The sequence below is a fragment of the Bidens hawaiensis genome, unplaced genomic scaffold (assembly GCF_021521415.1).
Source record: "Bidens hawaiensis isolate Kalapana, Puna unplaced genomic scaffold, B.hawaiensis_p1.1 tig00000296_1, whole genome shotgun sequence".
NCBI classification, from domain to species: Eukaryota; Viridiplantae; Streptophyta; class Magnoliopsida; order Asterales; family Asteraceae; genus Bidens; species Bidens hawaiensis.
The window spans coordinates 2,553,596-2,575,097 of NW_027491024.1; the positions used below are offsets into that span (position 1 = coordinate 2,553,596).

Genomic DNA, 21,502 nt, shown 5'->3' on the forward strand with positions numbered 1-21,502 from the left:
GTGGTGAAATTAGAGCTCGGTTTAGACACCTCGTTTGGCCGCGGGGCCCGTTTCCGTCTTTAATATACCGGAAACGACTAAATCGGGTAAAATTACCCAAATCATCCGAATTATTTTCGGATGATTTATTTTTACTTAACTAACTTAGTTTCATGAAAATAGTCCATTTTTAAGGTTTTTATACACCAGTCAGCTCGCTTATGCGAACTTTGCCGGTTTACACGTTTTAAGCTTTAAAAGTTTGTTTTTAAGTTCCATTTAGCACAAATAAATATCCGTTTAGTCTCGGATCTTGAAATTTTGCACCAATCAGTTTTTGACAGTAAGGAATTTTATAAAATATTTCCAGAATTAATTTTTATATTTAACATTTATTTATCTATTTTTAAACGTCATATAAACAACAAATATGCCGAAAATACCAAATGACTTTAGAAAAATCCCAAATTTTTCTGAGATAACTCCTGCCATCCATATAGTTCCCAGTAATTTTTACAGAACCAAATACTCATTTTTCATGCCACTTTCACCAAAACCGAGCTAGAAAACCCTAGAACTCGTTTTTCCGAAAAGCCTACTTAGACTTCTCCAATGGAGCTGAAATTTTGTGTGTGAATTTTATATCTTATAAAAAGCTTATCTAAATTTTTCCAGAATTTTTCATGATGTTTAGCTATTTTTCACCATTTTTAGCCAAAACCGAGCATTAAATTCACCAAATATTCATCCTTTATCTAAAAATTACCAAAATTTCACAGATCTCATATTTTCATGTGTAGATCATCTCTGTGAAATTTCATGACTCAACTCTAAGCCTACCACAATGTGTCCAAATCTTACAAACTATACGAAAAACCGAACTACCTTGTGTTTCTAGCTTTAGATCGCAAAGATCTTGCTTTCTAGCCTTTGCTAGCAACTAGATACAACACCTACAAGCACAACAACACCACACCAAGCAAGTTATACCCACAATCAAGCCATTTCTTTCATGGTTTCGGTTAAGACATCAAAACAAAGATTTTAACCGTAAAAATTCGTTTTTGACTCTTTTAAATCCTTTCTTGGACCAAGATCCCTTGTATAACTTGTATACATCACTTGATCACGCAAGAATCGGTTTCATCTCTGGTTTTCACCCATTTTTCACTTGAAACTTCATTCTCTTGCAAACAACTTAAGATCATGGAATCAAAACTATGAATCAACCATTAAAACCATGTTTTTACCTTATGATTCTTGTTAAAAATCAAGGATTTGGATGAATGTTGAAGAATGTTGAGAGGATTTTGGAGTTGGGGTGTTAGAAAAAAGAAAATGTGATGTGTGTGTGCACCACATGGACCGATCGGTCCATGTATGGTGTGGGGGGGCCACATCTCCAACCATGGCCACACATTTGGATTGTGTAATCCGGATAATGTTGTGGATAATCTGGTTCAGTTCGTTTTTCGGTTAAACGTTTAATTCCGCTCAAAACGAGGCCAAAACGGTCGTTTTTCGGCTTAAAATTTAAATTTATATAAAACCGAATTAAAAACTTTAAAAAAACTTAAACCATGACATTTATTGACTTAACACATCATATTGTCGGTAATTGTGCATCTTTTTCGGCTTGATCGATCGTCTCTTGCTTGGTTTGATGTTAAAGGTTTCGTTTATCGTACCGACGTACTAATAAATCGAAATCCTTTTTCTGTGCTATAATTCACTTATCCCGAAGCTTTAATACTTCGTACACATCACTAAACATTATATATTTCGTCTATAATGTAATCCCCGATTCGTTCGGGTTTCAATAATCGTTCATCGATTAATCGTAATTTCAATACGACTAGCTGTATATTCGAGTATAATTCGCACTGTGAATCTTATATACTCGTATAAACACATTATAATTCATATATTCGGTATTAAATAACACGTAAATAGTATATTCCGGCTAGGGTATACCTGAATTTGCCGGAATCGTTACAGTTTCAGAGCAAACACTTGACTTAACCTAGCTAAAACCAAGTATTTTGGTGGATCGAGCAAGGTTTTATAATAAACAGGGGTCTAAGCAAACTTGAAGGAAGAAATTATTCTAAGGACTTCCAACGAGCAAGGTTCAACCTCGAGCAAGCTACAGTGTCACCAGCACACTTAGGTGGTGTTTGTTTTTTCCCAAAAGAGCTTCCTGGCCTCTTCTGTCTGCGCCGCGCAGACCACGCGCAGACATTGCCCTCTGCAGAGTGTTTGTTTTTCTGAAGACGTTTCAGTAAAAAAACATCTGCGCGCCCACTTTCTCGTGCAGACATGGTCTAACCACTTCTAGCCTCTTCTAACACATATTCATTCATCAGACTTCTCTCTTAAACCCTACTCTCCTCTCTCAAACCCAGCCACCTCCACCACTATATCAGCCGTCACCACCACTACCACCATACCTGCCGCTAGGGGTGTGCATACGAGGTATGACGGTGGCTTTCATCCAAAAATATAAATTGAATTCGACCTTCAGTTGTTTTACATCATGTTCCTTCTTTCCCAGTTTTATAGCAAATTTACTACTTCTAATAAGTTGTTGTGCATCAGGTTCTTATTCTTGCTTTTTCTTTGGTTAACAATTTAAGTCCTTCTTTTCATTGAAACACCTAATCTCACAACTGGGTTTTAATCTCACAATTTTCTAGCTGGAGAATGTTTTTGCAGCCATGTAGGTCCTTCATAAACGAGGAAGGGAAATATAAAGGAAGTAGAAAGAAAGATGAGAATTTTGGAAGATATATTGGATTCAGTTATCAGGTTAGTTAATGAGCTAAAGGTTCTGTGTTTTTACAAGATTAGCTTATTTGTTTAAGATCAAAATTAACCTCTAAATGTTGATTAAAGGTGAAGATGGTTGTGGCATTGTTGTTGGAACCATGATGGTCCTAGAAGTGTGCTCATAACTGGAAGGTATTAGTCTCTCATTCCAGTAGGGCTAATTGCTTCAATGCAAATGCTACCTTATACACATATATAGGGATGTACATGTAGATTTAGGCATGCTTGGCATATATGTTGAGTTAACAAAAAGTAGTAAATGGGTCATTAGTTATGAATGCTTATCTGTGTTAGCTTTTAATTTATAAGAGATAGGAAGTTAAACATTAACATGATTCTCCCATTTTAGCATTGTAGTATCACAAACTATAAGTTGACAACACTTTTGATTGCAGACAGGAATGTACATCCCTATTCTCTCTTTTTTTTGGCAGCATTTGCTACTTTGCAAGGTAGATAGATATCTTCTCTAATTAATTATATACACCAAATCATCTGTGATATTTTGTGTTCTTTTTTTTTCACTCTATAGTTAACATATAATATTATATGGTTAAATGACCTTCGAAACCAAACTTGAACTTAGCTTCATCTATTATACACACACGCATGCGTGTCCATATATGTAATTATAGGTAAGGTTGGATTTAATCATTTAATCTATTTTATCCAACACTGTCATACGACAAAAGGTGAGAAGCACAAAGCATTTCTAAGAAATCTAAATCTGTATTTGGATGTATGTTTCCCAACTTAAGTGCCTAACTTCTCACTTGGATGCGTATTTTACACTTTTGTTTACCAAATGAAACCATGCTAGATGGCTTGGTGCATAACAATTGAAACCTAAATTACTAGGTTCTTTATGTTATTATCTATTTTTTGCCCATGTTCTTTCTATCTATGTCTAATTATGTTTGGTGTTTCAGGTTCTCTCTCAATATAAGAGACACGACATCACCCTGTTGTCAGTGTTACGCCTTTTGTTCACAAGGTTCTCTGCATGCAAAGTTACAATCGAGACTCCAGTGGAAGCATAGATCTACTACTTTTCTCTTGCAGTTTTCCATTTTAACTTTTTAATTAATAGTCCAAACATTGTAAATTGTAAGTTTTAACTTATTTATATAATGATAGTTATCAATAAGCTACTCGGTTTAGCATGCAAATAAAGACGGTTTTGCCATTTTGACATTAAACTACTTGTCCACCAGACGGGTATAAAACTAGTTGTTATTAGTTTGTAGTTAAAAATATTTGTCGAAAGTTTAGGTTTGATGAATATTGTTATTAGTTTATTGTTGAATAAAGTTTGTAGTTTTTTGTTAATTGTTAAAGTTTTTTGTTAATTTTGTTAGATTATTATTAGTTTTTTATTTAAATTTTAGTTTATTTTAGCAGTCTGCAGACGTTAAAAAACAAACAGTCATCTTGTTGCAGACTGCAGAGGTTTGGTCCACCTCTTCTGCTACAGATGTTTGCAGATGTGGTCAGCAGACTGTAGACATTTTACCTCTGAAAAAACAAACAGCACCTTAACTTGTTCAAATAAGTTAAGTAACAAAAGGTTGAAGGGATCGAAAAAGAACAAGTTTGCTCGTACGATTATATCAAGCAAAGTTTGATATTATCATAAGATTGAAGTCTGCTTGAAGAATATTTTCTAAGGAAAATATTCTAAGTAAAAGCTTACTCGGAGAACTGTTCCAAGCACACTTAAGGTTACAAGGTCTGCTCGACAAGGATAAAAGCTTACAAGCTTACTTGAAGACTTGTTTACACTTGTAATATTTTTGGATATGTTTTGTAACAATCATTAGGGTTTCTAGAAGGAGTCAGGTGTGCATATTTAAGGAAACTTTATGGCACATTTATTACAACGGACACAGAGCGAATATTGTGATTTGACGGCTGACACTTTCTCGTAAAAGAATCTCTTTGTACGGAAAGCTGCCTAAAAATACAAACATTCCACCTAGAAACCCTAATCGATTTTCATTGTATCCTTCATAATATTAATGGAAATATTTTGAGTTACTTTGTTTGTTTGTTTCATTTATGTTTGTATTAGCAACACTTTGAATATCATTGATTCCGTATTTGATGTTCATTGGATCTTCACAGGAGCAGACCTCGTCAACACGTTGTGTTGGTTACGAGACTGATTGTTGTGGTTGATAGATTAGTCCTGACATATATTTACTGATTTTTTAGCATTTTAAGCCTCAAGTTTATAATACATAACATTTGCCGCTCAAAGATTAAAAAAACAATTGTTTTTATAAAAATGTAGAAAAACTTTACTTTTTCAAAAATTTAACATCAAGGTATATAAAGTGTATAATAATTCATTTTTACCTATAAAAACTTTTAAAAAATCTTACTTTTTTAAAAACTTTTACACCAAATTATATAAAACTTCATTCCAAAATTTAAAAAAAGTTATGCTTTATTTTTAAACTTTTAACACATTTTATATAAAACTTCGTCCCAAAACTTAAAAAAAATTCAAACTTTAACACCAACTTTAAAAAATTTCATTCAAAACCTATAAAAAAAACTTGCATTTTTTAAACTTTTACATCAAATTTAACATCATACTATATAAACCATCCAACATCCAACATAATCATCCAATAATAATTAGTTAGATTACCCAATAAAAAACATAATCACTAACACTCTTAAACCGAACAATCCATTAACATTAGTAAACCTAATAATTATAGTAATCCTAATAATCTCCCGACAACGCCACGGCTACGCCATGAAGGGCACTCCCAACTGTAGTCGAACAATAAGCGAATAAATAGCAAACCACACTCGAGTGCACCATCAAGTGGTTGGAATCCCAGGTCACACGCAACCCGGCTACAATCTGACCTTACTATATTTATCAAAACAAAAATAATTTTACAGCGTTGATGTTGAGCTCCATCGGTGTGAGGATGGTGGTGTCAGGTTGGAGATGGAGGTGAGACTGGAGGAGATAGTGGACTTAAACTTGCAATTCGAGAATTAGGGTCGCGGATGCGCGCCCGCTCATTTAGTACAAGGACATAAATCATAATATTCTTTAAATAAAATATGAAAGTACAGTTGCTTACTTTGAACGCCTTTAAACTTAAGTGACTTAATTTAAACACTTTTAAAACATGGTATTCTACAAAGTTTAGGGTTGTTATAACATTTCAGACACGAAACGTTAAGATACGATAACATGTGGTACTAAATACGAACACGACAACTAATTGTGCCATATTTTTGAAACACGAACCTGTTTAGTAACATGTTAATATGCTAAGACCTGTCAACGGGTCTACTTAAAAACATAATGAATAATGCATGTGTGATAAAACAAAAAAAAATTAAAAACAACCATAAAAGTATTAATTAATACATAATTCATAACAAATTTGAAAAAAAAAACTTACAAATCCATAACATACTTAAAACAAAAGACCTTAGAAGCAAATCATAACATCTATTAAAAATATAATATCGGGTTTTGACGAGCATGAGTGAAATGTTGTATGTAGGTATGACTTTAGGTTTATGACTTTATGTGTGTGTGTGTGTGTGTGTTAAAAATATACACATATTATTAGCAGGTTAACAAGTCTTTAATCTTTTAGGGCACGAATTTAAACAGGTCAACATGTTTAAGGCACGAAACATGTTAAACTCAAACCAATATCTGTTAAAACCTATGACGTGTCATGTTAGCATGTCCGTGCCATAAACTGACAATCCTAACAAAGTTACCCTCCTACTGAATTAGTTTAAAAAATATCGTGAATTCAAATTCGATTCAAAAACCAAATCCATAATTTAAAATATTTGAAACCCAAACTCATTACTCAAATTCGGCTTAGTTCATAACGGGTTCATATCAATTGGTAATAGCGTTTACTGACTAAGTGACCAAAATATTCTAGCGGGACAACCAGTTCTACCATTTATGAGGTAACTCAATAAAGTTTGAAACCAGTTTTTAAAACATTGGTTCATATACACCGGATTGCCTTTATTCAAATCCGACCGGATAGTTTGTTACTTGACCCGAATTGCTTTAATTCAATTTGAAACCCTAACCTAATCAATGCTCGCTGACAACAGATTCCGGCATCTGTTTTCAGATTAAACCTCCATCCTATCTTCGCTGGTAAATCATTTTAATTAATTTTCTGTATGTAATGAGTAATAATATGAAAAGACATTGTGTAGCCTTTTAGTCGCTGCTTTCATAATTGATGATTGCTTACTCATAATCCACTTACTCACACCGACCTAATCAAATACAACTTCATTCAATTGATGTGTTAATTAATGTTTCTTTGTTCATTAAAGGCTTTTAGTACTTAATGACTTTTCTGATCTTGTTATATAGATTCTATAACCAAAATTATTAATTTATATGTAAAATTAACTTATCAATATCAATGATAAATAAAAAAACATTGTTTGTGTTCGTGAACAAGTCCATTTCCTTAATGAACGAACACGAACAACAAGTTTCGTGAGATTGGTTTTTCATGAGTTGTTCGTTTTTCCGATAGGCTTTCGGTTACAGCCCTAACTAAGATATTTCAGCATTTAATCACTTTCAAGTTAGAAATATGATGTATAGGTATACTGTAAGTTTATTTTTCTGTTGTAGAGTTGGAAATAAGCTGCTGCTGCTGATATGAGTAGACTATCCTTTAGACCACGCCCGCTCGACATTCACAAAAAACTACCAATTCTTAAATCTATTAAAGATTTTGAAGACGATGACACCCCCACATCCACCCGAACACAACTTCTTCGACTTGTTGCTGAATCTGATAACGATACTCAGGTCTACCTTCAAACGTTATTACTTCCAAATTATTTTTCGTTCTTTTGGTTTTCTGAACTGCGAGTTTTTCAAATTTGTTGTTTAGGTACACCAAGCGGCTAGTAAGAAAACAGTTTCTGAAATACCGACCCCCGAGTATGTTATTGTCGATACATATGAACGAGATTATTCTCCCACTTTTAATCAACCGCCATCTTATCTTCGCGCAAGAGGAGGTTTGTTGAATGTTGATGTGTTTTATAAATAATATAAACTTATTGAATAATATTTGCAGCACGGGCTGAGATAGGGGATTTTATCGAGTACGATCTTGATAATGAGGATGAAGATTGGCTTAACAAGTTTAATAAAGAAAGGATGGCTCTTCCGGCCGAAAAGTAAGTTATATTTTCCCTACAATTTTTTAAATTTGTGTGTGCTGTTAAAATGATAAAAACATAAAATGTGAGTTTTATGATTGGTACAGATTTGAGATGATTTTATTCAAGTTAGAAGTGTTGGATCATAAGGCCCGGGAACGAGCGGGAATTATCACTCCAACACTTGGCTCGTCCATTCCTGTACTTTTGAATTTTGAATCTGCAGTTGAGGTAGTAACCGATGCATCTTTGTTTGCATATAATTTGGTGTAGTTTATTAATAATTGTTATATTATTTTACATATTTGTTAGGCTCTTCAAGCTCTCTCTATACAGTATGGAGTTTTCCAGTCAATTTACGGTTACTGGAAAGAGAAGGTATGTCATTTTAAGTAAATATATTCATAGTTTTTTTTACTTACTATGTGTGCTTTATAATTTTTGTTTTTATATTTGTCAGCGGGAGCGATGGCTAAAACCTATTTTGAGGCACTTGCAGGTTAGTTTCTTTTCATGCTTATATAAGTGTTTTTATTCGGTTAGCATAAAATAAAACCTTGGACAAAATTTTAAAAACATTTTACCAACAATTTTGTAATGTTTTTTTGTATTTCAGCCACCGCCTCCAGTAACAGATACCAATCCATACAATGTGTTTAGACCGAGGGTGAAGGCTCACCGACTTCATACAAGAAGGGTTTGTGTTATTTATTGATTCAAACTCATCGTTCATCTTTTAGTATTGTTATTATAAAATGTAATGTTCTGAATATATACAATTTCACGTGTTCAGATGCAAAGAAGGGAAAATAGCGTGCAATCATTTGAAAAGCTTCGCCAAGTAAGCCAGCTTCATCTATAATTACGGAGTATTAAAAAGGGGTTCATTTCATGCCAGGTTTATGTTTTCGCTGGCTAACATAATTACATTTTAATATTAATATTTTATCAGGTGAGGCGCAACCTCGACCAAGCCAAAAACTTACTAGAAGCTCTAATCAAGGTCACTCAATACAAACCCTCAACTTATGTTTAATTAGTTTTGCAAGTAACACTCACATGATGCATATCTGATACAGAGAGAAGAGAAAAAGAGAGATGTCATGGAGAGTGAAGTTAACCTTCAAAGGATACAAATGAAATTCAAGGTAATATATATATATATAGGGGAGGGTTATACTAAAAAGAAGTAGTTTTGTAGGAAGACTAAGAATAAATCATAGCCATTGGATCATGTTAATCAATGGTTGAGATTTAAAATTACCAAAAACCGTCATAGTTTCCTAGAATTACTCTTTCACCACTATAACCGACATAGTTTCTTAGAATTGTTCTTTCACCATATGTTGTAATGCCACTTGTCAAAAATTTATTGGTTCTTACCATTCTTTGGAAACTATTTCTTTTTATTTGAACCATTTTCCCCTTTTCTATATATATATATATATATATAGTTTCCTAAGAATGGTAAGAACCAATAGATTTTTGACAAGTGGCATTACAACATATGGTGAAAGAACAATTCTAAAAAACTATGTCGGTTATAGTAGTGAAAGAGTAATTCTAGGAAACTACGGTTTTTGGTAATTTTAAATCTCAACCATTGATTGACATGATCCAATGGCTATGATTTATTCCTAGTCTTCCTAGAAAACTACTTCTTTTTAGTATAACCCTCCCCTAGAAAAGGGTTCAAATATATATGAAAGAGTTTCCTAAGAATGGTAAGAACCAATAGATTTTTGACAAGTGGCATTACAATATATGGTGAAAGAACAATTCTAAGAAACTATGTCGGTTATAGTGGTGAAAGAGTAATTATAGAAAACTATGTCGGTTTTTGGTAATTTTAAATCTCAATCATTGATTAACATGATCCAATGGCTATGATTTATTCCTAGTCTTCCTAGAAAACTACTTTTTTTAGTATAACCCTCCCCTATATATATATATATATAATATCTTTTTAACCAAAATTACTACTGACTTGTATTTATTAATATATTTGCAACTGTCTGTTCTCAGAATGAAGCGGAGATTCTAGAAGATAGTTTAGCTCTGCCTGAACTGCCATCTTTCCAGTCCAAATTTGTTTCAAGCGATGATGAATTTATCGAGCAAGACGATTTTCCACACAAACGTATACGTGTCCAGCCTCACGGTTCTGGTGGGCCCATTAAGCGAGAGTCCAGACGACTACCCGTCCCATATACTTGGCTCCATAAATTGGTACATCTCCTAACTTTAAAATATATAATTTCAAAACGCATTAAATAATTAACGTGTTAAATCTGATTTGAAAACTTGTATGCAGGATTCACTTGAACCGGTATTATTGTTCACAAAACCTCTGCTCCCGGAAAAGTTGGCTGCTGCAGGAATTGTACCGCCACGTGGTGGTAACAGTCGTGGAAGGATCGGTAGAGGCGGGAGAATAATATTCGATAGATGGAACCCGCTTATGCATACACCAATCGACTGTCGTGAGTGATCTTGTTTAGTAAGCAAATTAAAATGGCTTGTATTATCCTATGAATATGATTAACACTTGTACTTTATGCTTTGTAAATACAATTAAAACATCAATCTAGCATTTAAGTCATGATCAAATTCAAAATACATATAAAAAACGATAAAACGAAACTAAGCAGACAAACACCCGATCCCGAATCGAGTATTCGGGAACACTAAAAACAGACCACTACAAACAATCCCAACCATCAACGGAAAACTTTGCATAACTTCATCCAGTTCATTCGTGTGCCTCGGAAACAGACAGTTCGTGACCCGATGATCCGAAAACGCGATAGCCAAGAACACCATCGACGACATCTCCGCGTGGACGAAATCCGAGAACCCGAGTTTATACCTTTCGTCTTTCGGTACATCAACGCCCGGTGGAGTCGTTTTAAACGTAGTAAATCTTTCCGTCCACCCCACGAAAACTGTCGGTGAAATGGAAGAAGAAACACGACATGGTGCATATCGCAAGGAGGACGTTGATCATGAGGGTGGTGACTCCGGTGCATTCGCCTTTCCGGTAGATGGACGGAAGGACCATTTCGAATGTGAGAAGCGTTCCACTTGGAAGGAAGTTGACAAGCATTGAGGTTTTTGAGAGGGTTTTCTGGAAGCCGTTTGCGAAGGCTCGACGCCTCCGGTTACCCGTGGTGGGGCCAGGTGGTGGCGGTGGTGGTTGTGGGATTTGGTTGACGTTGTATTGTGGGGAGGGGGTGTAGACTCTGACACCGATTTCATCTGTTTGTTGTTCCATTTTTTGCTATGAAAGTAAAGTGGTCTGGTTTTTGTGTTTGGTTTTATGGTTATTATATGTTTGATTGTTGTAATAACTGTAAATTCAAATTTGGAACCGTGACGTTAACCGTTTTTAAGATTTAATAATTGTGCCTTGAGTTTATGAGATTGCCACCTTTAGTACTTCTAGTTCCAGTTGTTGCTTTTCCACCTCCAAAGTCCAAAAGGTTGTGTTTACAATTTTAAATGAACTGAACCGAGCGAGACATTCTTCGTGTATGTTTGTTAAACATTTTTCGGACAACATGACTGAACAGAAATATCCGTTCGTGATACACTAAGGAAATGTGGTTCACTTACACATGACTGAACATGAATATTTGTTCGTGATACACTAAGGAAATTCTTATGTATGTGTTTGTGTTAGTTCATTAAGTTTATAAACAAGCATGAATGAATATAAACGAATACAAATGAGCATATGCTGATTTGAAGTGGGTGTTGATACGAATGAATAATAGATATGTTGATAATTCAAATCAAACTCGGTTTTAAAATTGTGACACATACACGGCCAATATTGGTATCGGGTATGACCTTAGTTAAAATAATTCCGTTCAGATTATCAAATATAATTCTTGCTATTTTAATCTTTGTATAACTTTACTACCCGAAGAAAATTAGAACTACAAAGACTAATAATTGGTGAATCAATAGCTTATACTATTAAAGACTGAGAAAAAAATAATACATATATATATATATATATATTGGTATGATTTAGGATAACGGGTATGTGTGTTACGGCTGACAATTTCTAACACGTGCATATTAACACGACACGAATTTAAATAGGTTTGTGTTTTAGCTTATCAAGTTACGTGTCTTAAACATGTTGACATGCTTAAATTTGTGTCCTAATAGGTTAAACACATACTAACTTGTTAATAACATTTTATATTTTAACCTTAAAATATTTATTTTATTAAGGTACACTACATTGCTATGTATTAATGAAGACTTTTATGGATTTTTGTTTCAAATATATTAAGAAATATAAATTTGTTAAGGATTATTATGGTGAGGATTATGTGTTATTTATTAACTAAGACTTTCATAAACTTTGGGCAACTTTTGTTTCAACATGTGTATGTATTATTTATCGTGTCCCTAAACTGGTATCATCATGTTAAACCAAGTTTGTGTTCATGTTTAGAAAAGATGACACGACTAGTTATCATGTCGTTCTTGTGTCTATAACCACAAGTAATTGTGAGTCATTGTGTCGTGTCTGACATATTACGCCAACATAATGTATATTTCAAGTAATCAAGTTAGATATCACCTGATCCTCTATATGTTCCATACCGCAAGCTTTTAAAAACTAATGCCCGACACTGGATACCCATACTGAATATTTTAGGTTTTAAGTATGCCTGTAAGATTCGGGTTTATTACCATCCCTAGTTAAATAATTAAACAAAATGATTTGTAAATATCACCACCGACTAAATAGAACTTTCAAACACAACCTACAACACATTGACTTCCAAAAGTCAGCAATTAGGATTTGACATATTTTACACATAATTATAACAAAGGAAAATTGCACCCACTATTAGCAATTTGGGGCTCTAGCTATCAAGTTAACCACCCACCAAAAGTCAACCACCAGTTTCAAACAACCAAATTTTGTGCTAGCACTTGTATATACACACAGCTCATCACTTTATAACCTCTTTCTAGAACTCCATGCTGACTTGGAACACCCGACCCCATCACCACCACCCGGCTGTGGTGAACCCGTTTTTCTTCATACACAAACTCTTCTTAACCCGGTTTCGGTTAAGCAACAACATAGCATTATGTGATGGTTGTGCACTCAGTGCACCTTCAACACAACTTCCCGCATGAACACAGCCCCATTGTCTAGATGGTCCATCCTCACAAAATGGTCTGACCCGTGGGAACCCGCTTTTCAACTTCGATGAAGCCCGTTGATCGGGTGAGTATTTAGGTTCAGATTTAGCACAGACGGGACACGGCGGGTCCCCATTTTGTGTCTTTGGTGTTGTTTGATCCAAACATTCGGCATGAAACACATGGCGGCATGAAAGAACACCGGTAACCGGCATATCTCCGCTTCTAATGATTTGGCGGGAACTCCACGGAGATCTTTGAGAAAGAAACCGCTCACACAAATTGCACTTGTGACCATTGGATCTGGTAACCGCATCGGGTTCAGTGGGTTCAGAAACATCTGAAAAGTCAAAGTCAGAATGGTGGGTATTGTCATCAGGGTCTTGGAATCTAGGGTTGTTTGAAAAGGCCAACGGGTGAACGGGTTTTGACATGAAGCAGCCGCGAGTACTGAAATTATGCTGATAAGATTGTGATTTTGCTATTGGTTCATAATCGCTGCTGTCTGAATTTGAAGAAAGTGAAGCTCTGCCATCATGAGGAGCCGAAAGTCCCTAACAAAATGTTAAATTTATAACCTAAACTTTCAATAAAATGATTTAGAAGGTTTTATGCACAATCGTGAATATCTAAAAACAATACCTCAGAAGTAGGTGAAAAGGATAGCGGTCCCAAAACTGCAAAATATATCAGCATACAGAATATGATCATAGATATAGAAAATACTATAAAAGCGTTAATCAAGTATCAAGATTACCTCGTTTTGAAGAATTAGCATATTCATCAAGGGTTATTTCTTGAACTGTAGGTGGGGTCCACTGCTGAGCCGGAGATAACTCAGACGGACTACTAAAAAACGCCCCGAATCCATCAGAAGTAGAATGGCGGTGATTGAGTAAATAATTTGCCCTAAACCAGTTTCTGCTTCCTCTACTGTTAGAAGAGGTTGATGAACCGTATAATCGGCTTCCTTCTTGAGAACAAAACGACTGTGCTTCGTTTTGGAAGCGGAAGTCCCATCTCGGTGGGGGAGGTGAGAAGCTGGTGTTGGTTCGCCAGTAGGGTTCGTGTGGACCCATGGACCAGTCCTGGCTAACCGCATTGGACCCATGTGGCCTTGCGGCCACACAACAGAGCGACCCCGTTTTAGCTATCTTTTGTAGCACGGTTAATGTTGTGTAAAGACTGTCTCAAAAATATGTTTGAATTCACAGTAGAAACCCTGTAATCAAGATAAACATGCATTGATCAAACATTTGATGATTCAAAGAAGAGTTGTAAAAATCACGCCTACGCGCAAATCGGTGCTTGGCAGATGGGATTTCACAAAATCGCTGCAATTAATCGATAGTCTTAAAATCGGTAAAAAAAAAAAAAAAGATCAAACTTCGGTCAAAATCAGTAGAGATGGGTCAAATTTGAAAAATACATATATATAATTTATACATAATATTTATAGATATATAAAAAATTCGAATCCGTTAAATCCCTAGAAGATACCCCCACTAAACGATTTTTACTAACATTGATTATTATCTCAACCACGAAAGAGTAAAGTTTGACTTTTGAGATGAAGAGGTTACTTGGAATAATAGTTTGTTATAAAGCCCTAACATGTGACAGAAACCAAATCTAATTCATTTGTATATAATAATGTAGAAGTAAAGTTTAAAGTTAAACACAAAACTATTAATAACCACCGGATTAGGTGTTCAAGAACATAAAGGAGTCAACAAACAGTCAAACAATAAATAATGGATATTGAAAAGGCAGCCTACTAAGGAGATGGGTGATTGCTTACTGGAACGATGACGGTGGTGGCGATGTGTACGGCCGGAGAAGAAAATAAAACCCTAATAAAACGGAGAATGCGCCATTCTCATTTCTCTCTGATTTAATTTAATTTAATTTTGGCTTCATGCTTCTTTCTTTGTTTTGGGTTTCTTTCTCCTTTTTGTTTTTTTCTTTCCTCTTTTTTAACTTTACTTTTTTCTTCAACTTTCATGCTTTCTTTTTCTTTTCTTTTCTTTCTTTTTTTCGCTTTTTAAAACTTGTATTAACCAATAATTAATCAAGATTAATTATTTTTCTTAGTGTTACAAAACCCACGGTCCCAGAGTCGTTGCGGTGAGTTTATGCGAATTCAGTTGATTTCTGTCAGTTATAAAGCAAAATTGACATTTGATTGGTTTCCATTATGTTCATCATGTCTGCGGATACTAAAACAAAAAAAAAATCAAATTGACGTGGACCAGTTTGGTGTCGTCACTTGGCCCAAGAAGGGCTTAACGGCACCAAGCTTCTCTTTTACTATATATAGTAATTAGTTTAAATGATTGTGAACTACTTAAGATTGGCTTGAGCTTAGGTGACTCGGACTCGAGTTAAGTCATGTGCGCCACTATTTTTTTTATCCATAGTGTTTTTTCTGATTTCAGACTATCAATGGCGTTCGTAAATGTTGGAAGTGGTTGAACTTTCTAAGCCAAAATAATTCGGTTGGTTGAAATTCAAATGGTACGGTTTTGGTGGTATTTTATGGCTGGAATTTGAAACTGTGACTGAGAAACTCGGTTTGGGGTGAACCAAATTGGGTTAATGTCAGGGCAGCCGACTATAGAAGCGATACACATCCTACGGAGATTGATGGAAATATACAAGGAGAAAACGGAATTTGCATATGGTGTTAATGGACCTTGAAAATGCATACGATAATTTGCCATGCAGAGAAATTTTGGATAGTCTTGAGCATAGAGGGTTCCTCGAGAAATATATAGATATAATTAGAGATATGTATGCTAGGGCTAAACATGTGTTTTGCGGGGGGGGGGGGGGGGGGGGGGGGGGATGTTGGCTTCTTTCTTGTGAAGGTAGGCCTTCACCAAAGGTATGTGTTAAACGCCACTAGGAGTTAGTTACCCGATGCATGATTGTCACTAATGATATTGTATCAGTCACATAAAGTAAACAGAATCTTAAGCTACATGTGTGGCGAGTAGCTTTAAAGAATAAAGTCTTAAGAATTAGCCGCTCCAATACTGGATACCTTTATTGTGACTTCAGTGGTGCAATCGAAAATGAAGACGTTCAAGTGGCCATCGAAGGCCAAGTTGTCACATCCCAACCTATGGCGGAGCATGCCGGGCACAACCAAATTTGCATCATAGCTCAAAGACTCTAAAATAATATAATTGCTAATATCTAATTTATTTCATTCATATTAATGTACAATAAGGTCATTTAACAAAGGAATAAATAACCAAAGCAGTTACATGGATCTCAATTCAACAAATATTCCTTGTTTTATCCTAAGGTCCAATTAAAATTCTCCACTTCAATTCATCTTAAGATAATAACCTGCAATATGCGTAAAAATAATTTATCAACAACACATGTTGAGCGAGTAACCACAATTTGATATAATATTAATAATAATTGAGGAAGTATAAACAATTCTTTGCGACATGTGCATCACAACAAATAGTATAATAAAAAAATTAAAAAATACGGGTCATTTTCCCTTGACCCAAAAATGGTGTCAAGTTACTACAACAGCGTATAATCATACTATGAGGACGAGGATGAAATACCAACCAACCATAAAAACAGTAAACACATAGTCATATAAGATTTGACAACTAATCGAGCAATTACACAATCACGCAAAATAATGGAATTGTGTTGAGTATATACTCACTCTGATTGGTGAATGAAAAGATCGGATCTTTGACGCTTTGATTAAGCTAGAATAAGTCCTTACGAGTAATCTCTAAATCCAAGTAATTAAAGTTTATTTAGAGTGATTAGACCAAAAGTTTTCATCAAAACCCGTCAAATCATTTGGTTAGAATGTTAGATAAGGAAGCACCATGACTAAGTTTGTGCATGGTAAAGCCAAATGGGGTCGGATTATATGATCACATAACATGTTAAAATGTTTAGCAATTAAATTATGAAAAATACAAAATTAATGCTCTTACACACTAGCTCGACTCGCTTAGTTTAGAAGGACTCGAATCTTGGTTCATCTAAAACTTGAGGTTTGTTAACAAATAAGTTGCTAAGCTTAAGCTCAGGTTATTTAGTATTTATTATTAGTTAAACTATATTTATTTATAATCATTTTTATATACACTTATGAACTTAATTTATATATTATCTAGTCACTTTACATTATAAAATATAAAATTTATAGATTTATATAAGTAATAGACTGCTTGCAATACTAGTCCAACTCAGAATATGAAGCTTAAGCGCATTTATACCAACTTAATTTGAGATTTTAACGAGCTCATCTCAAGTAACACACGAAAGGCTTGGCTTTTTTTATAGAGATGAATTAGGATGTCTTGTAATGTTTCTCAACTTGTGTGTATAATTGATGATTAGCACACAAACTTTTTGCTAGTTCACTTTTTCTTTCCAAAGTTTAGTTGACCAGATGTCTTGAGACAAAACATATTCCACTCATCACCATCACCATCACCATCACCATCACCATCACCATCACCATCACCATCACCATCACCATCACCATCACCATCACCATCACCATCACCATCACCATCATGCATCATTCACAACCATGGCAATGGGTGTGACCACATACCACATATTAAAAATGATGGATTCCACTGCTAGCAACAAGCCAACAATACACTCAATTACACATACTTTCCTTATTTATAAGCAATTCCATAGGCATGAGGATTTATGAGTGATGCAGAAGAAAGGAAAACTTTCTTTATGTCAGCACTCGAGAACCCTGCTGCAGAAATACTGTCTCCGGTTTCCCTTGTAAGATGGCATCCATCAGCAACCGCCTGTTGCAGCGGATCTAAAGCGCGTTGTATAAACTTAAGAAACGTTCCATCTGCTCCAACAAACTAAAATGGTTACTTTTGCAACTGAAAGTTGTTAGTTAATAAGTAGGTTGAGTTGAGTTGAGTTTAGTTAGCACCTTTGGCAGCTACATGTTCCACAAATATGTAAACCCCACCTGGTTTAAGCACCCACTTGATTTCTGTAAACAACGAAAAAACTGAAGCTACTCTATTCCAAATTATCGTTTGACTCGTTTAAAAGTAAAGCTCAAATTTTAATATATATAAACTATAACCCAAATTTAACACACATAAATTATGAATTCTGCAGTTTATAACTTCTGCATTAATTATGTGTAAAACACAAAATAATAAGAATAATAGAATATTTAAAAACAAACGAGCCGGCTTGACCAACCACGAGCTGGCTCGAGCTTTTGACAAGCTAAGCCTGAGCCAAGGTTGGCTCGGCTCGTGGCTTAGCTAGCATTAATGAAAAAAAATAAAAATTATTAAAAATTCTGTTAATATTGAAAATTCTTGTTTGACTCATGTAAAAGTAAAGCTAAAATTTTATATATATGTAAACTATAACCCAAAGCTAATGTAAATTATGAATTTTGTAGTTTATAAATCTGCTTTGTGTGTATGTTACAAATATTATTTTGGTTTTTGTATAATATTAACATGTGTAAAACATAAACAAAATTAAAAATAAACGAGGGCTCGAGCTTTCGACAAATCGAGCCGAAGCTCAACATTTCAGCTCGTTAAGATAAACAAGCTGAGGCGGCTCGATTACAGCCCTAAAAGATTATTTAAAAACTAACGTGACAGGTTGTCTTACATGTTGCCCAGACTTGATCTTTAACAAACTTGATCGATTAAGAAAACAAAGATGAAACAGAATTGAATCAACTAGACTTTTTTGATAACTAATGATGCAACGTTATAACAATACTGAATGATTTTGACTTTGCCTATTGACCCCTATTTATACACAACCAGAACCAATCCTAATCTGACATGTGTCATGGAAGTTATAAACTTTCCATTTGACACTTCTGGACCCTTTACTTACATAAACATTCTAAATACATATTAAACATCATCATCATCATCATCATCATCATCGTACTCAGTATATCCCACCAATAGCAAAGCTATGGTAGGGTCTGAGGAGTGTAAGATGTAGAAAACCTTACCTCTACCTCTATCCCATAGGGATAGAGAGGATGCTTCCGGTGTGACCCCCGACTCGATAGTAGTTTTGCATCAAGCCTTGGACATAAGGCACATAACACTCAATCATTGGGGCACCGGCTGATTGGTGCATGTACCCTTGTTTTTCGGCTATCAACGCCACCACATGATGCCTGATTAACCTTCCGCCACTTTTAACGTTATTTTCAAGAGATTAGTAAAATAACGTCAAAATTAGTGCAATTTTACTTTTGCCCACCCGAGGGTTCACACATATATACATTATATGCGCGCACCGCAAGCAGGGCATAAATACATATTAAACATGGTTTGACTAATTACAACACGACCCCTAAACTTTGACACCCATGAATTAACGAAATTATTTGCCAACATTACACTCTCATATAAACATTAGTCAATCATACTGATGCAGCTTATTAGAAAGAATCATAATGTGACAATGAACGGATAAAAACATACCCTAAAGAGTCTTGTTAACATCGTTAACCGAACACAGCACTAATGTACCCACAACTGCATCCATAGAAGCATCACTTACAGGCAACGCTTCTGCAACCTGCATCAACTTGCCATTTTTATAAGACTGTCACACAAGTTATATTAAGTGATAATAAGTGAAGGTCATTAAGAAGACATACAGCATGAATAAACTTGAATTTGGTTTCAGGCAAACCAGAGGCTTGTGCTGCAGCTTTAGCATATTTTTCCATCTTTCTATTCGGGTCGACACCGACTATAGTTGCGCCCGAACCATAATATTTGAGATTAGGACCTGTTCCTATTCCAACCTCTAGTATCTTTGCATTCTTTTCTGTTAAATTTGCAAAAAGCTGTGACTTATAACCTGCAATCTTGATAAATAATAATAACTGTCATTTACATAAATGCACGAACAAAAGCGAGTAATGATATAATCACTACTTTGCTTCTAACCTCAGCCTCATAAGATTTCATTGAGGCATCCATTGCCGCTGCATAAAACTCTTCGTACCAGTCCGGTCTAGGAGGGTGAACCCTGTTCAGTACAGCCTTCATAAAGCGTTAAATCCCTTTAAAATTTGTACAGTACTGATCATTGATCAACAAAGTTAAATACTTCATATCTTGACAATTTGCTGTCTAATTGACCAAAATTAACATGAACGGTAAACGAGCCGAGCAGCTCGTGAGCTACTCGAGATTGGGTCATCAAAAGCTCGAATTGACCCGAGCTTAAACGAGCCTGAGCCCGAGTTTTTTTTGAGGCTCAATTAATAAACGAGCTCAAAGTCGAGCCTAACAAGCTTTTATTTATATAACTTTTATATAATATATTTATACAATAACTATAATTATGTATAAAGTTGTGACAAAAATAATTAAATAATATATATTATATTTAAAAATGTAATTATAAATACTTATAAAAATATAGTAATAAAATAATTAATAAATAATAAATGAATTGATCTCGAGTCGTTTAGAAATCTGATGGAAAATAAGTAATATGAAAGTGGTTGGTACGATGGGATCATCAGAGGCAGAGGCATTGGATTGGTGAAGTGGAATGAGAGCTGTGGAGATTACAAATGGTCTTCTGCCACATAAGCAGCAAATCTTGCTTCCTGGCTTTGCATGGTTTCCGATTAACTGGGAGGATACTGGATTCAAATTCAATTTGATTTTGAAATGATCAGATGATAAAGAAGAAGATATACCAAGAAACATTATCTACACCTCTTTACTTCTTGTGCTACTCCCTCCACTTAATAACTTCAATTTTTCTCCTTAAAAATTATGAATTTTACTAATTCAAATCATTGGTTAAGAAAAGGAAATTTTCTCATTTTATCTCCTAGGTCTCATCAACTTATTTTCCTTCATAATCTTTTCAATTCGGAAAGATACAAACTCTTTTATTTTACTATCATTTTCTCTTTCCTCCCCTCCTTTTCTTTTTTTAAATGAAACTCGGGAACACCTCTTTTAAATTTTCCTTCTTTTTACTTTCTTAAATGAAACTCGGGAACACAACATATTTTTTCCATCCCTTTTTTCCTTCCCTTTCCTCAATTAAATGAAACTCGAGAACACAGTGTAAACGAGGACTCTCACTAACTTTTCCCTCAAAACGTGTAATGGTTTAACCGAAAACACAATTATTATTTAATATTTTTTTACATCAAAATGTGATTGGTTGGATTAAAGATGTGGCCCCACCTATAGAGCATCTTTCCCTGCTATTCGGTTAGCGCCCTTGTAGCCCTTTTGCCGGAGGAATTTGTTGTAAA

General features: G+C 34.8%; 3 protein-coding genes and 1 pseudogene across 5 annotated transcripts; 1 reads left to right on the plus strand and 3 right to left on the minus strand.

Annotated features, from left to right (window-relative positions):
- The first annotated feature begins 6,810 nt into the window (after nt 1-6,810).
- Nucleotides 6,811-10,610, plus strand: LOC143619541 (uncharacterized). Of its 2 annotated transcripts, XM_077091441.1 has the most exons (13): nt 6,811-6,973; nt 7,469-7,648; nt 7,734-7,863; nt 7,923-8,025; nt 8,115-8,238; nt 8,320-8,385; nt 8,468-8,506; nt 8,624-8,704; nt 8,801-8,848; nt 8,960-9,010; nt 9,087-9,155; nt 10,033-10,236; nt 10,322-10,610. In XM_077091441.1, exons 2-13 carry the CDS (start codon nt 7,496-7,498, stop codon nt 10,496-10,498), a joined length of 1,245 nt encoding a protein of 414 aa, XP_076947556.1. In that variant the 5' UTR covers nt 6,811-6,973; nt 7,469-7,495; the 3' UTR covers nt 10,499-10,610. The 2 variants fall into 2 exon arrangements, with proteins under 2 accessions (XP_076947556.1, XP_076947560.1); XM_077091445.1 differs by lacking the exon at nt 6,811-6,973 and having other exon boundaries at nt 7,333-7,648.
- Nucleotides 10,537-11,281, minus strand: LOC143619557 (protein DMP9 pseudogene; annotated as a pseudogene).
- A 1,272-nt stretch (nt 11,282-12,553) lies between these two features.
- Nucleotides 12,554-15,083, minus strand: LOC143620489 (uncharacterized). Its single transcript, XM_077092182.1, has 4 exons — nt 14,984-15,083; nt 13,940-14,404; nt 13,825-13,859; nt 12,554-13,736 (listed from the first exon to the last, which is right to left on the minus strand). Exons 2-4 carry the CDS (start codon nt 14,259-14,261, stop codon nt 13,041-13,043), a joined length of 1,053 nt encoding a protein of 350 aa, XP_076948297.1. The 5' UTR covers nt 14,262-14,404; nt 14,984-15,083; the 3' UTR covers nt 12,554-13,040.
- Nucleotides 15,084-17,747: 2,664 nt separating this feature from the next.
- Nucleotides 17,748-20,956, minus strand: LOC143619568 (uncharacterized). 2 transcript variants are annotated; one of them, XM_077091462.1, is made up of 6 exons: nt 20,736-20,956; nt 20,166-20,261; nt 19,871-20,083; nt 19,692-19,788; nt 18,143-18,205; nt 17,748-18,055 (listed from the first exon to the last, which is right to left on the minus strand). In XM_077091462.1, the coding sequence occupies exons 1-4, from the start codon at nt 20,937-20,939 to the stop codon at nt 19,693-19,695; spliced, it is 609 nt and encodes a 202-aa protein (XP_076947577.1). In that variant the 5' UTR covers nt 20,940-20,956; the 3' UTR covers nt 17,748-18,055; nt 18,143-18,205; nt 19,692. The 2 variants fall into 2 exon arrangements, with proteins under 2 accessions (XP_076947577.1, XP_076947584.1); XM_077091469.1 differs by lacking the exons at nt 17,748-18,055; nt 18,143-18,205 and adding an exon at nt 18,555-18,847 and having other exon boundaries at nt 19,603-19,788.
- Nucleotides 20,957-21,502: the final 546 nt, after the last annotated feature.

What these genes read in the sequence shown, in the direction of transcription:
- LOC143620489 (XM_077092182.1), bottom strand. Translation starts at nt 14,261, where the DNA reads ATGGGTCCACACGAACCCTACTGGCGAACCAACACCAGCTTCTCACCT. An exon ending in TGCTAATTCTTCAAAACGAG is followed by an intron (nt 13,860 to 13,939) that starts GTAATCTTGATA and finishes TATATTTTGCAG; the next exon opens with TTTTGGGACCGCTATCCTTT. An exon ending in CCTTTTCACCTACTTCTGAG is followed by an intron (nt 13,737 to 13,824) that starts GTATTGTTTTTA and finishes ACATTTTGTTAG; the next exon opens with GGACTTTCGGCTCCTCATGA.
- LOC143619568 (XM_077091462.1), bottom strand. Translation starts at nt 20,939, where the DNA reads ATGTTTCTTGGTATATCTTCTTCTTTATCATCTGATCATTTCAAAATC. An exon ending in CTGCCTCTGATGATCCCATC is followed by an intron (nt 20,262 to 20,735) that starts GTACCAACCACT and finishes CGCTTTATGAAG; the next exon opens with GCTGTACTGAACAGGGTTCA. An exon ending in AATTCAAGTTTATTCATGCT is followed by an intron (nt 19,789 to 19,870) that starts GTATGTCTTCTT and finishes AAGTTGATGCAG; the next exon opens with GTTGCAGAAGCGTTGCCTGT.
- LOC143619541 (XM_077091441.1), top strand. Translation starts at nt 7,496, where the DNA reads ATGAGTAGACTATCCTTTAGACCACGCCCGCTCGACATTCACAAAAAA. An exon ending in ACGGTTACTGGAAAGAGAAG is followed by an intron (nt 8,386 to 8,467) that starts GTATGTCATTTT and finishes TATATTTGTCAG; the next exon opens with CGGGAGCGATGGCTAAAACC. An exon ending in CTATTTTGAGGCACTTGCAG is followed by an intron (nt 8,507 to 8,623) that starts GTTAGTTTCTTT and finishes TTTGTATTTCAG; the next exon opens with CCACCGCCTCCAGTAACAGA.